We start from the raw sequence: 16,391 nt of genomic DNA, 5'->3' as shown, positions 1-16,391 counted from the left end.
ACCTTGTTGTCTTGTCCATCAGAATGTCATTTCTATCTAAATGTTATCAGACTGCACTCTTCAGCATTGCCACTAAGATTTTCCCTTCCATTGATGTCAAACTAACTGGTCTGTAGATATCAACTTCACTCTTAGAACCACCTTAATTTATTTGTAATATGTTGGCACTTCGCTAATCCAAGGGAATTTCTGCTGAATGCAGTGATGTCCTCATAATTAACCTCATTGGTTTCAACACACTCTGTGGCCCCTCTCTCAAAATTACTGGGTATATGTCATGAACTGCAGGAGTCTTACTTGCATTTAGGCTTGAAAGTTTTTCTAATAAACAGGCATCTGTAATTTCAAAATTGCTAATTTCATATGGCTTAGAATCACTTGCATGCCTCTCCTCAGCATGAAGGGTCTTTCATCAGTAAAAACCCATGCAAAATACCAATTCATTTCAGCAGCAACATTAGCTGAGTTATCTAAAACTTTCCAAGATGTGGTACACAAGGGTCTTATCTGATTTGTTTTCTTCTTCTTCTTTGTATTGACATACATGAAAAATTCCTTTTCCCTATTCTTTACTGTCTTAGCCAGTGCTTTCTCATACTCAGCCTTTGCCTCCCTAATCTTATACATCATACTAAATAATGGAAGGATATATGCTAGAAACAAAGTTTCCTGTCTTTGTTAGAGTATCATTAATACAGTTTATGCATTCTTTTTTTTAATGCAAACACTGCTGCATGTTATTTTGGATATATATTTGTTATTCTGTGAAATGATAATTGAAACTTCAAGAGATTGTTAATAGGCAATTTTGAGTCAAAAATTTTATATGAGCACCTATCCCATTCCCAAGTATTACAGTGTTATCTGAATTTCAAGTCTGAGTTTCCCCTTCTATTTCCGCCATCCTCACTTAACCTCATCTCAGATCAAAAGTAACAGAATATTAGACCTACAGTTTGACATGAAGCTCTCTGAGCAGTGCAGAGAAGCTGCTAACACAGCTCATGGGGATCTGTCAATGATATCAGAGGTGGACTGGGTCAAAAATTCTTACCAGAGAAAACAAACAATGTATCGGAGCCCAGAGTGTAATATTGAAAATCACACCAGCCTCCATCAGCTTCTGTCCTCCAACCCACCGGGGTTTCCTCGCTAATAGGTCTTATGGCCAGTCCGCCCCTGAATGATATATAGGATCTTTGCTAGCAGGGACAAGGAGGTGATTATCATGTATAGGGTATAATGGTTAGACTGCTTCTTGACTTGAAAAATTACCTACAGTTCTGGAAGACTCATTTTAAGAAGGATGTGGTACACAAGGATGGGTGCAGAAAAGAGCAACCAGATTAGTGAATTATGCAAAGAGTTACTCTTACTACAAATGACTTAAGTTCTTCAAGTCAAAGCACTTGGAAACCAGGCACTTGCAAGAAGACCCGATTCAATTGTTTAAAGCTTTAAATGGATAAATGGATTGAGTATACTTAATGAAGCTGGCATTCTTACTCTTTCTCAGACAAAATACATACAAATGGACATACACTTAAATTGAAAAAAGATGACTGCAGGACAGATTGCATTTAATCAGAGAGTAGTTGATTGTTGGAAGAAACTACCATCTTGTGTGTGGAAGTGGGTATTCTTTGAATAAATTTAAGAATTCCACACATTATTACAGAGGACGAAGTAGTTTTTTTTTTTTTTTTTTTTGTGCTGATGTAGTATAAGCTTGCTTCCTTGTATCATTTACTATTACTGCTAATAATCTAAACAATATATTTCAGCAAAAATCGCAAACTTTTTGATAGTACATCAAAATCTTTTTTTTACATCCATGTGAGGAAATCAAGGGCATGCGATCCAGTATCCAGGTTTGAGGGCTGCTATAACCAGTCTAACAATTAGGATAATTCTGATTTATGTATTGTTACTTGTTAAATAACCTAACATTATCACTCAAAATTCCAAATACTATATTGCTTGTATATCTGTAATGCTAGAGAATGGGATATGTCTTTGTGTAATATTTTCAGCTCACATTAAATAAACTAATTAAAAACCTCCTGAAGTTTGACTGTCATTTCATTCAGCCCTTGTATATGTACCATATTGCCAAAAGTAATGAGATATCTGCATGTTTCAAAGAACCTTTTGTTGATAATACAATATTTAATAATGTTTCAGTCCAACACTAAAAACAATTACATATATTATCCTTGTTAGTAGACACAACCTATTTTTGATAACAGGAAGACAGTAGTTTGTTACATTCCTACTGCAACATGGTAGGCAGTTCAGCTATGGAATACAAGCACTTGTTGGTCTAATCCAAAACTATTGTTCCCGCTCATCCCAAAGGTATTCAGTGGGGTTAAAGGCAGAGCTCTGAGCAGGATGATGAAGTCTTTGTATGCCCATATCCTCAAACCAAGCCACTGTAGTATAACCAGTAGTGAGCTATAGTGGGCTCGCAAGAGCCCATTGTTATTTTTTTTGAAAATTTGCGAGCCCATTGTTGAGATTATCTTTTTTTTTTTTTAAATTTGCGAGCCCATTGTTGAGATTTATTTTACAAATGAAATCCTGAATGCAATTATTGAGTATCCAGAACTGAAACTACGGCGGGGCGAGTGGGGCCCCATTCCCAGCATTTCAATGGCGCAATCGATCAGTTATGTATTTTAAAATTGCTTCATTTTTGATTTAATTACAGTTGGACCTCTGTTTAACGAACTTCTTTATAGCAAATTTTTTTGATTGCCCTTGGTAATTAAAATAAAAATTTATTTTAATTTTTTAAATAAATTTTAACATTTAAAATAGTTTCCGTTGAACAAAGAAAATTTCCATTTAACGAACGGATTAGGAGAGACAACTGTGTATGCATTGTTCTCACTTCTGGCCTTTAAGCAATTTAGGTAATTAGAAAGTGTGAATTAAGGGTGAAAGGGATTACCATTTCACAATGTTAGTGGTGTCCGTAAAACCTATGCAGTCACATACTGAGAAGTTGCACTAGTCAGTATGCTTTCCATAGTCAGTCAGAGGATTAAGAAGATTCTTGACATGGATTATAGCCTCTGATCAACCTGTGTTGTGGTTCCCCTTTACTCAGACAAACTGGCATTCGGAGAAGTGAGTGATCCACTCCTTCCAATAAATTTCTCCTCTCTGTGTTTACATGGTCACAGTAGTAGAATATCCGTGTGATTTAGACATTTTGCACAGTATTCAAAGAACTAGTGAGAGAGTAACGTAGAGGAGGGGGGAGGAATTGAGGTAACTGAGATATTATATAAACTTTACGAAGATGACATGTTTACAGATTTTGAAACTTTGTCGAGCCTTTCACTGTGTAGAAAATGTTCTAAAATATAATGGCATATAGGCAATAATTAAAAAAAAAAACTATCACCAATCTCCAAAAAACTAGTGCGAATTAAGGTTGATTGCTAAAGAACTTGGTGTGGAAACTATAAAAGTTGGTCGTGTGTTCGGGCCACGATGGGCAGCTTTTAGCTTGCGGACGGCAATTGTGGGTTGGAGGAATTATCCCACTTTTTGCAAACATTTTGAATCAGAAGTTAAATATTCCGGATTATTAAATTGACGTTTAAATTTGGAATGTCTTAACCATTTAGCACTAATGGTCGACATCCTGCAAGAGCTCTCTTACCTTTCAGAACTTTACAGAATCACAATGGTAAAAGCATATAAATTAATTAATTAATAACTATTGCTAATTTTAAAAATTCTGAAGGAAATTATGAAGCTAAAATTGAGAGCATGTTAAGGTGGAAAGAATTTGAAGGAATCAAAATTGAAAGTAAAAAAATTACATTGTGACAAGTTATTAAATGCATTGTTTTATCCTTAAAGGATAACTGATTAATGGAACAGGGTGATTTTAAATTAAGTAAAGAAAATAACGATACCATTGAAAAAAATTTTAAACATATGCTACCCGAAATCATGAATTTGAAAGAACTTTCGTCTCGGTGGTGAGACAGTGAAAACCGAATAAGAAATTTAAGTTTTCTGATAAAATATGAAATAACAATTAATGATTTTAGAGATTTTGTTGAAGACAGTTTATCTTTAAAATTGAGTGAAATTACCTTTTCAATTAAGAAAGCCAGAAATATCTTTGAAACCATTGCCATTAGCAGTGCTGAAGCTGAGCGAGCTTTCAGCGTAATGAATACTATTGAGTGAATGAATGAATGAATAATGTTGACAATTAAACAGGTTGCAGATTGTGATGACCATACATCTAAATGGAAAACCATTGCTCAATTTGATCCAGATCGTTACGTCAAATCATTCCTCTGTAATCATCGCTCAGCTATTGAGCAAAGCAGAAGATCGACAACAAATACAAAGGGTACTAGGAAAGTTTTGCAATACAGCTTTGTTTATTTAATTTTTTCAAAGTAATTTCCTCTACATTCAATACACCTCTCCATCCTCCGAAACCAATCTTTAAACCAGTTCTGCCAAGTTTCACTAGGGAGTAAAGCACACTTGTTGTCCCAAGCCCGTAGAAGGTCCTCATCACTGGAAAACCGCCTCCCTTTTAGCTTCATTTTCACATGCGGGAACAGTGCAAAGTCGCAGGGAGCAAGGTCTGGACTGTAGGGAGGGTGCTCGAGAAGTTTCTGTCCTGTCGTGGTCAAATATTCGGTGCAGGCTTTGGCGCGGTGAGCTGGAGCATTATCGTGATGGAGGTACCAGGTGTCTATTCTTGACTTTGGCCGCAGGTTCTTCATAGATCCAATGACTTTAGGCAGGCATTGTTCAGTATACCACTTAGCTGTGACTGTCTTCTGCGTGTCCAAAACGACATCATTTTCTATCATTTTCTTCTTTACAGATCGGGATTTTCTGACAATTACGGGTGTGTCGTCATCATCAAAGACCCAAACTTTGTTTTGAGCCTTGGTCGGCAGATCGTAATAGTACAGCTAAGTCTCGTCACCTGTCACGATGTTGTTCACATACCGAGATTGTCCCTTATCAAACTTTTTTAACATCTCCCGGCACCAAGTCACACGTCGTGTCATCTGCTCTTCAGTCAGTTGATGCGGCACCCAGAGAGAACAAAGTTTCTTCACGTGCAAATGATCTTGCAGAATCGAACGAATTTCTGGTGCATTTAGGCCCAAAGTATCCTCTATATGTTGGTAGGTCACTCGCCTGTTTTCGTCAAGCATTTTCCTCACAGCAGTAACGTTTTCCTCCGTAACTGACGTTCGTGGCCTTCCCGGCCTCTCAGAATCCTCCAGAGTGAAATTTCCCCTTTGGAATTCTCTATACCACCTGAATATCGTTGTACGATGTGGACAATCATCATCTAGTGCAAGAGTCATTTCTTCTAAGCACTGGTCTATGGTTAAACCACGCACGAAATTATACCGCAAAACTGTCCTTATCTCATTTCGTGACCACGATGCCATCGCAAGCACTTTACACTCTCACTACTAATGAATAACTGAGCCCATTGACTTGGCGCGGCGGCTACTATGCACGTATGAACATGTCTCAACATGCAGCTTCCTGTGATTCATTGTTGCGTCATATTGCAAAACTTTCCTAGTACCCTTTGTATTAATAAAGAAGTAAATTGTATATGGCAATTTTTAGAATAAATTTTTCTTGAATATTTGTGAAATAATTTTTATTCATGTAATCTGTGATTTTTTGTGTTCTTTTTCTAGAAAGTTTGTTTTTTATTTAATATATTTTTTTTATATTGTGGAATGCTTTGTGATAGTTTTTATGTTATTTGTGATATGAAAAATATTTCATGTTATTTTTTATTCGCAATATTAAAATTTTACCATAAAAAAAATATATCCATTATATTTCCCTAGTTGTTAAAAAAAAGTCGAATAAAAAAGTTGCATGTATGCCGAGCATGCGCTGTAGATGGTTTATGTGAAACGCCCTTCACGTTTCTTTTAGGCATTTTGATTTGTATATATCAATTACGAACTAAAAGAGCTTTTTTATTGTAAATATTTTATTGATCATTCAGAGATTTTCATAATTTCTGGAAGAAAAGATACAATGGATTTATGATAACTAAAGTAAGAGATGTATACTTTTGAGTGCAAGGATCTAAATATCTCTGTAAAATAGCACCAATTGATGTACCGATCTTGTAGTTGAACCAACATGCGCAACTGTTAGGGGCACCTAACAATGGAATGTAACGAAAATGCGAGACAAAAAAAGAAATTGTTGACAAATATTTGTATTGTTGAAATCATACTTACTGCAGTAGTAACTTCAGGAAGCATGATTGTGACATCATACTTTTCAAAAATTCTAAAAAGTTAGAACTCCAGACACTATCGTATCCAGTTATCATCGTAAGGTAAGGCATGACGACCAGGCTTTTAAGTTTTTTTTTTTTTTTTTTTTTTAGATAGACCTAGGAACATTTTACACATTCACTTATACGCATAGTTAAGGGGGTAATAAGCCGCATCTGTCCCCCCCTAAATTCTCCCCTGACTCGAGATATCATACCGGTCACGAAAAATGCATCATGCACTATAATCACAGTACTAGTAGTGCGAGCGTGGGAAGTGCCTCTAGTGAAAGCCGCAGATGACGTCACTTCCGTGACCGATCAAATTTACTCGGTAGAAAGTCAGAAAAACTGCGAGCCCATTGTTAAAATATGTACAGCTCACCACTGAGTATAACACTACAGTATAGTACATTATCATTCTGAACCAGAAAAGGGTTCTTCTGTACTGCTGCTACAGTGTAAGAAGAGCTGATTTGTCTAGAATGGAAATGTATTGCATGAGATTTGTTGTTTCAGGAATGACAACAAAAGGTCGAAGACGAAATCATGAGAAAAAATATGGCATCCTCTGATAATTTCCCTTTGAAAATTGTTAAACTCAGTGCCTCAATCCAGCTACTGTATTTTGTTTATCTGCTCTTCTAACATGAACCCATTGTTTTTATGGTTATTGCTGACATTTAGATGGTGGGTGTGGTTCTTTCCAAATTCCAGGGATGTTTGGATAGTTTTGACAATAAAGTGTATATTAATGCAATATATTGTATCTGTTTGTTTATTTATTTGTTTATTCTTATTTTTTACTTTCTTTTCATTGTAGATATCCTTTGTATCTATAGGAGTTTTGACCATGCTCATTGTTGTGGCTAACAGCTTTGCCTTTTTGGTGATAATATGTTTACTACTTGGATTGTTTGATGGGTGTTTTATTGCTCTTATTGGGCCTATTGCTTTTAATCTAGTTGGTCAAGCTGGAGCTTCACAAGCAATTGGGTTTTTGTTTGGATTTTGTTCTATTCCTATTACTGTTGGACCACCTGTAGCTGGTAAGTTAAGATTTTTTTTTTCCCCATCTAGATTTACAAGGTGTATAGCATTATAATTTTGTTTTTAGTCTGAATGTGCTATTGTATCATTCATTTCCAAGAAATGTAAATACTTGCATGATTGCCTATTCAAATCTTATTTAAATTTCCAAAATTTTGCAGGTATAAAAATCGACAATCAGTATTTATAATAATGCTTCCTCTTTGCTTCATCTTCTGAAAACAATACCTTTAAATATACTGTATTTACTATTTAGATATTTGTATATAAAATATATTATATTTATATTTTATATACTTGTATTTACTTATTTTTTGGTAAAGTAAATATTGTATTTAAAATTTTTTCTCTAAAAATTATTAGTAAATACACATTTTAATACCAGTATAATCAAATTCACCAACTAAACAGCAGAATATAAAAATTAAAATAAGTTATTTACAAAATCAAAACACAATAAAACACATATAAAATCTGAAAAATTAAGTGTAGATAAGTGTTATTATTGTTATTATTATTATTATTATTATCATTATTATTATCCTCAGGAAGCCTGAAGCTTATGCTGCACCAGTCAAAAAAAAAATAATAAAATTTTCTGCATTACCCCGAGAGAGAGAGAGAGAGAGTCAGAGTCAGAAGTAGAAGGGAACCACCAAGAAAGCAAGAAGGAGAAGAATGATGATATCCAGCTGAGGACCCTGGGGTTGCCAACCCCATACTCACCAGATGTGAGCCCCCCTGGGGTAGTTAAAAAGTTAATAAATGATACCAGAACCTCAGTATGGGGAAGGCGCTTCCGTAGCCAGGTGGGCAGGAGTAGCAGTGCATAGCACATGCTTCTTGATTAGACCGGGGTGCAAGCCCGTGACCACCAAATACGGAGGATGTGGAAAGGTCAGGGAATGACCACCGCATATCCCTGGAGCATTATGGCCTTAGTTGCTAGTGCTACTAAAAACCAAAATAACAACAACAATATAACAACAATAACAGTATGGGGAGATTCAAAATTTTGCCCTCTTAGATATCAGTACTTTTTACAACAAACATTGAGTATTTCAGTATGTATTAATAATATGTGCACTGCAACCTTGATATAACATGGATGTTGTTGATATCTTTTAACACCTGTGTTATAGCCTGAAATAAAATTTACCTAGTGTATTTATAATTTTTAATATGAACATGAGATGACCTAAACAAGTGTTGTTATTGTAAGCAAATTTACTTTGGAGAAGTGAGTTAATTTTCCTATTTCAAGACGCCCTCTTTCCACTCTCTCCATAGTTGTGATAGGTGCATATCATTTTATTGCCAGCAAACATATGTAAACTGTCCATGTTAGCTGTAGAAAGAATAGGTTTGTATTTATCTCTTGTTTTCACCACTGAAGAAAAAGATAATTTTTTTATTATTTTCATGAAACAAAGATAATAAATTTGATAATTATCTTTATTCATGGAGTTGGTCAGCTTTTGCTTCATGCTGCTGTCTGCTGTCCTTGTATCACACAGTAGCCTGTCAACTGCCAACATGCCAGGAGGTCAAACAGTAAAATAGTCTATTTGCCCTGAGTTTCATTTTTAGCCATTTGAAATAGCTGTTTGCACAGCATGTTGACATTTTTTCCAAGCTCTCCTTAAACAGTCAGCACCAACAGCTAACACCATTAGCTGTTGACACTAATTGTTTTGCAGTAGGAGTACTTTTTCCCAACTCATTTTTATGTTTATTCAATTGAGGGGGGGCAGCAATGACTAAAAGATGTACTGTACTCTTTTACAAAGGGTGATCTTCTTACTTAGCAATGCTGAAGTATGTTAGTTTTGTGTAACTAGCAAACAAACAAAACTTGTCTTCCTTTATCTTATTCATTTGTATTCCTTTACCTATTCATATTCATTTGTATTCCTTTACCTATTCATATTCATTTGTATTCCTTTACCTATTCATATTCATTTGTCTTCCTTTACCATATTAATTGAATAAAATCTATCAACATTCAATGCTGTAGTTCTTTTTCAGAAAGACACAATTATCTTTCAATAAACAAATTGTATGAATTGTTAGTACCGAGTAGAATTGGATGGTAGTGTCTTTGAAATCAGACTAACAATTGCACTGAAAGGTTTTAATAACTTTAAAATGACTATAATTAAAAATAGCAAGAGCTCAAAATGCTGAAAGTTAAGACAGAAAATATGCACACAGGAATACAGTACCTCAACGGTCCACATTTGGAAACTGCTGCATTAGTCAGTTCTCCCTCCATGCAGTATGGAGTTTTCCAGTGCCTTTTGTCAGTGTCTGTTGTGAAATTTGTGCTGCTTGTCATAAAATGCATTGTTTTTTATTCCGCTTTAGCAACACGATCACATTGGTTTATTTAAGCCTTGACTAAAGTTCATATTTTTTGCCTTAACTTTAAAATGTAACCAACAGCTGCAGTGTAAAGTTTTAACTTGAAAAGAAAGATGCATGCATAAACAAAACATTACAGACAAAAAAAAAAAAAAAAAAATTTGGTTTTTGTCTAAAGAGTACCATTTTGTTACTTGTTTCGGGGCCAACTTTGCATTATGCCTGAGCAGTTTTTGCCATTTTACATGTGATTACATAGTTTTAAAAAAATAGTGTTCTGTTGTTTACAAAAATAATAAATGAATATATTGCAACTTGTAGCTCATTTTTATATTCCTTCTCAGAAGAAAAACGTTTACTTTTTATGAATTTCCCATTTGCAATTATGGGGTCAGTAATGTATTTATTATTTTTTATTGCATCTCTAAATGCAAGATATTGCATTTGTATTTTATATTGTATTTTATTGCATCTCTAAATGCAAGATATGTAGAAAATTGAATATCTACAGTGATTACTGTGGAATAAGTCTTATTATTTATAACAATTTAATTGTATAAGGGAGTATACTGCTTAAGGGAATACAGTGGCTCAGCAGTCCACATTTGGAAACTGCTGCATTAGTAGGTTCTCTCTCCATGCAGTATGGAGTTTTCCAGTGCCTTTTGTCAGTGTCTATTGTGAAATTTGTGCTGCTTGTCATAAAATGCATTGTTTCTTTATTCCTCTTTAGCAACAGGATCACACTGCATTATATTCAAAACTGGTATGAAGAGGTGCATTATATCAAGGTTGCACTGTATTTAATTAAAAAGTTACCAATCTGGAAATTTTTTAAATGCCCCAAGGGGGATGTTATGCTGCATAGAGGAACAGAAGTTGAAAACTTCCTATTAGGCCATTAGTAAAAATTCAACACATCACCTTGCCATTACCAATAAGTTCAGGGGGTTGCAAAATTTTGCCATGAAACACGGCCATAACACATGTGGAAGGTGACGCATTTATAATGATGGAAGAAACCTTCACCAGAATCCAGTAGTACTAAAAAAAAAATAAATATTCTGTTTATACTCCGGGATGACCAAATGGTCAGAGGAGTTCACAAGATAGACAGAATACAAGTATGCTATCAGAAGTCATCGAGGAAAGACTGTAGATAGGGCAGGACATGTAGCAAGGTGGCAGATAAAATTTAGTAATTTACATGTTTATTGAATGTAATTAAAAAAAAAATATTTATTGAATAAGCATAGCAGCCATTAATTAAAACTTCATGAAAAAATGACTGTCAGTCTACCTTGTTTGGATAGACAGGTGAGTGAAGTAATTCTAGAGCAGTAACAAATAATTGGATTTAAACAGAAAAAAATCAGATTTCCTTGAGATTTTATGTTCTTTTAGATTTTGGGATTCCAAATATATGGTCCCATACTGTACATTCTCTTAGGCTATTTCCAAATACAGGGTTGTTAAAATTAAAGTATCCCTATATAGAGGGCTCTGGAGAGAGTTCTAAGGCTTGTACTGAAGAGAAATTTGGACAACAGGTACAATAAAGAATGTGCTTGCCATTTATTGGGGAAAAAAAAATTAGTTACAAAATTTGTCACTATATGGTGCTGTGGCAATAAAAATTACTTGAACAGTGCTACAATTATTCAGTGTATCCTCCATTTTGGTCAACAACGGTTTCCATTCGAAGAACAGCATTTTATACATCAGAACGTAACATGTCAATTGGAATAGCCAGCACATAATGTCTAATGCTGTCCTTCAGATCAGCCAGAGTTTGACATCCTTTCCAATACACCTGGTTCTTCAAAAAAAACCCCAAAACCAGAAGTCACATGGGGTTGAGGTCTGGTGATCAGGGTGGCCAAAATGTCTGGAAACAATGACTGATGACCTGTTCGTCTGTAAAGTATTGCCTTAGCAATCTTTGGACACAATGCTGGATGTGGGGTAGCGCACCATCTTGCATGAATATGGTATCCTGAAGGCACCCACATTGTTGCAGCTCTGGTATTGCGAAATTTGCCAACATTTCATATTATTGCTGTCCAGTGACGGAACAGGTGCGGAGTCCACTCAGTGTTACCTGTTCAAAAAAATATGGCCCAATCATGAATGTGGCCATAAATCCACACCACACTGTCACTTTGGAGAATGCAATGGGACCTCTTGGATAATTTTAGGGTTTCTGTTGCCTAAATGTGACAGTTGTGTTTATTCACTTGTCCATTTAAGCAGAAGTGGGCTTCATCACTTCAAAGGATGTTCAATGGCCAAGTGATATCTGCTGTCATTGCGTGCCAGAAACTAAAGTGTGTATGTGAAACAAATATCTGCATCACCATGCTTTAGCTGCTGAAGCATGTGCATCTTGTAAGGATAGTATTGCAACACCTGACGCATTACTAGCCTTACAATGGAATACGGCATGTCCACTTCACGAGAAACAGCTGGCACACTTGCGCTACCACATGGAGATATTTGATAAATTCATGACAGCCATAGCCATATCTTCAACACAAGAAGAGTCCACTCATTTTCGACCTCTAACTGGTTCAACACCAAGATGTCCCGTCGCTTCAAATTTTGCAATCATTTTGTGGACAGCACAAACAGTCATAGGTCCACGCCTTATGTGCTTCTGATGCCAGAATTCTCTGATAGCCACAGCTGCATTGTTCCTATTCTGATAGTGCAGCTTCACTGATAGCGCCTTTTCTTGCAACATTGTTTGCATTGCTGCTGTTTTGCAGGCAAACATCTACTGTATGATTTTGAAGTCTGCTTTGCTTTTATATAGTAGAGTAGAGCTGAGTAGTGGCACTGTGATAATAACTTACGATTATGCAAATAACATAAGTTATTTGCATAATCGTAAGTTACTGCCACAATCGTATTGCAAATAACATAAGTTATTTGCATAATGGCAACTAAGATAGTTATGTGCCATACAGTAACTAATTTTTTTTTTCCCAATAAATGGCAAGCACATTCTTTATTGTACTGTTTTCCAAATTTCTCTTCAGTACGAGCCTTAGAACTTGCCCAGAGCCCTCTGCATAAGGATACTTTAATTTTAACAATCCTGTATATATCTTCTCTGTTCTGTTTTTCTTTCTCTTCACGCATCTAGTGGCTATGCAAGTTGTACTAGCTTTAGCAGTAGCATTACTTGAGGCATATAATGCAAGAAAGCAAGCTTAAACAGCATCAGCCAAAAAGGAAAACAAAAAAAAAACCCTTCCCATTTCACTCATCTGGTCACTCCAAATGTTTGTCTAGTTCAGCCTTCAATTTATTTAAACTATCTAACTTCCACAACAACAGGTGGAAGTCTGTTCCAGCAATGAACTACCTGCTGGCTAAAATCATACTTCTGCACATCTATTCTACAACTGTCTTTCCTCAATTTGAATCTATACCCAGCTCAGGTTCTTACTCTCAGCAAGTGGAAGTATCCCATCAGCATTGAGCCTGCTCAAACCATTGTACACCTGAATCAGATCACCTCGTAGGTGCCTAGTCTACAGATGCTGCAACTGACAGAATTTAAGCCTCTTCTGGTAAGAGAACTCCTTTATTCCTCTCACCAATCTTCTTGCCCTGTACTCATTCTAGCAACTCTACATCCTTCCTAAAATGAGACCTCCAGACCTGTATGCAGTACTCAAGGTGTGGCCTGACCATTGCCTTATACAAAGATATAGTCACCTCCTTGTCTCTGTTAGCAAAGACAAAGTACTAAGGAGATATAGAGTGAAATCTCTTTACAGTTAATACTGTTTTAATGAAAATTACACTATAATGAAAATATTTCTAAGTCCCTTCTCTTATTAGTATTAGCAATAGCAAAATTATTGAAGGAAAAAAGTTTATACAGCTGCTCAATCCTAATAATTTGTCCAATCCTTCTTTAAATTTGTCCAGACTGCCACTATATGGAAGTTAATTCCAACAATGTACTGCTATCCAGCTTAAAGCAAATTTTTGCATATACAGCAGACTCTCGATTTACCAGGATCTGATTAACTGGAATAATTCAAGGCTCCAATTAAAAAAAAAAAAAAAAAAAATCAACCAGAAATCATAAAATTCAAGTAATAACTAGAATAGGTATAAACACATGTTTTGCAAGTCTTAAATAAGCGTTTAGTTTGTTTTATACAGTTGCTCAATCCTAATTTAGTGTGTCGCGTCGATTGTTGCGTTCCATCATGCCACAAAAGGACAAATTTTGTTTTGTTATTTATGTCAGGAATGTCAGAATTCGTTTTTTATATAAAGAATCATTATAACTTTGGTGACCAAACCATATATGGCGCCTCCATAGCCAGGTGGGAAGGAGCGGCAGTGCATAGCACACGCTTCTTGATTAGACCGGGGTTCGAGCCCGTGACCACCAAATATGGAGGATACGGAAAGGTCAGGGAATGACCACCGCATATCCTCAGAGCAATGTGGCCTTAGTTGCTAATACTCCTAAAAACCAAATAACAACAACAACAAACCATATGCAACATTTTAAAAAATAAAGGGAAGCTATTAGATTTAAAATCAACATCGTAAAAAATAAATGCTTGTCCAATACGCACTACTCGCATATTGAACATTCAAGTAGTGCATGGTAAGTTTTTTCATTTTTTATCTATCACCATACTTTTTACGTAGGTTGCTGAACATTTTTCGAACAGTAAGTCCCCGACTTACATAGCTTTGGGCTTACATTACGTTATTTTTATTTTTTTTATGTGACTGAAGATTTCAGTAAAGGGGAAACACATTTCACCATAATAACGTAAAAACCCACAGAATTCCAGCTATCGGTATTATCGCAAACGGAATAAGATTGAGTTTACTACCCGTTTATAATTAGATGCACCAACAGAAGAGCCCAACAAACCAGAAAGTGCAAATTGTTTTATTGTTTTATGGCAGTGACCTCCAGAAATGTGCTTTAGTAAAATGCGAGCTCGCTTGGGGTGATAATAGTGAGTTTTTGTCCCCCGTGAAGTTCTTTGCAGAAAATTTAATTTTGGCTGTTATCGTGGTGCCAACTAAGAGAATAAATGCAATGGTACTAGTAAATCTATCAAGAAAAGGAAGGCAATTGAGTTGGATCAGAAAATTAAAATAATAAGGATGTATGAAAATGGCCAAACATCAACAAATATTGCGCAGAATTCAGATTTGTCAGTGGCAACATTGAACACAATAAAGGAGAAAGACAGAATACAAGAAGCGGCGAAGCGATCGGCACCAATGAAGTCAACTATATAACTAAGGCTGTGAAATACAAATCAGTTTTTATAGTACAATAACCAATAACATGCGTTTTTTTCTTCCTTTTATGTTTTCTTTTCTTATGTGCCACTCCGGCTACTTCACCGCTGTCCCCAGATAAAGTTTTTAATTGAACTAATTAAAAATATATAATTATTCTTCATTCTTCTGAGGATATTATGTGGTTTTTGTAATTTTGGCGTATCAACCCCAAGGGCTCACATCTGGTGAGTTTGGACTTGGCACACCCAGGGTCCTTAGCTAGATATCATCATTCTTCTCTTTCTTGGTGATTTCCTTCTACTTCCAACTCTTGTTCTCTCTCTCTCTCTCTCTCTCTCTCTCACAGGGTAATTCTGAAATTTTTTTTGGCTGGTGCAGTGTAAGCCTCAGGCTTCCTTGCACCATATAGAATAATAATAGTAGTATCAGGGATATAGTAGCAATATTTTATTAGTCATTCTGAGTTACGTAAAACTCGACTTACGTAAGAAATCCTAGAACGTATCTCTTACATATGCCAGGGATTTACTGTATTTTTGGATTAACCGGGAAATCGATTATCCGGGAAATTTTTTTTACCATCTATCCTGGAAAATTGAGAGTCTACTGTATATCCAACAACAGTCATTTCCAATTTAAATTTATGTCCCATTGTGTTGCATTATTAGAAAAAGAGTAAGGATGCCATCATCATTTAGTTTACTCAGTAAATGTAAAGCCTTAACATGATAACCATGCAATGTTAAAAAAAAAACTAATTTCGTATGTACCACAAATTTTTTTTGAAAATATAATTATACCATGATCAATGTACCATAATATATCAAAAAAAATTGAAACCAAAATTATATATATGGGTTTCTAGGCCATATGGATTCATTTTACTTTAAAGAATACACTGTTTGTTATGTGTCTTAGAGCCAATGGCTCGAACATTAAAGTAGACTGTGACATACATACATTATAAAACAAATTTTGTTTTATTTAAATGTATCATACAGTTTAATGCTTAAAATTGGTGTGACACAAATGCTGTTTCTCATGGTGATTAATGTGTTAAACACTTCTGTCAGGTGTTAGATTAGCTAAGATTAAGAACAGTTGCATGTATACTTGAATTTGCACCAATTCTAGGAGCAGAATAAATAAATTTAATCTGGTAAGTTATCAAATGCAGATATTGTTTGGATATCAGAGACATGGTGTCACTGATATCCATAGGATGGATATCAGTGACACCATAGATGTAAGGGATGCAGAATTTGAATATGTGTGAAGTACAATGTGTACAGAAAGGACAGTGTTATAGTGTTGCTTGTCGGAGGCTTTGCTTGTCGGAGGTTATGGGAGGGGGGGTCCCCAA

General features: G+C 35.5%; 1 protein-coding gene across 3 annotated transcripts in view; it reads left to right on the top strand.

Moving 5' to 3' along the window:
• Nucleotides 1-16,391, top strand: part of LOC150091451 (monocarboxylate transporter 10-like) — a 243,362-nt gene that overhangs the window by 188,361 nt on the left and 38,610 nt on the right. For all 3 annotated transcript variants that reach the window (XM_090384019.1, XM_090384013.1, XM_090384006.1), the window contains one exon: nt 7,140-7,365. In XM_090384019.1, the coding sequence (XP_090240145.1) occupies nt 7,140-7,365 (226 nt within the window). The remainder of the gene's footprint in view (nt 1-7,139; nt 7,366-16,391) is intronic.

The sequence above is a fragment of the Mastigoproctus giganteus genome, chromosome 1 (genome assembly GCF_048544385.1).
Source record: "Mastigoproctus giganteus isolate SK-2022 chromosome 1, ASM4854438v1, whole genome shotgun sequence".
Classification (NCBI taxonomy): domain Eukaryota; kingdom Metazoa; phylum Arthropoda; class Arachnida; order Uropygi; family Thelyphonidae; genus Mastigoproctus; species Mastigoproctus giganteus.
This window is presented reverse-complemented; position numbering and strand designations above follow the sequence as displayed.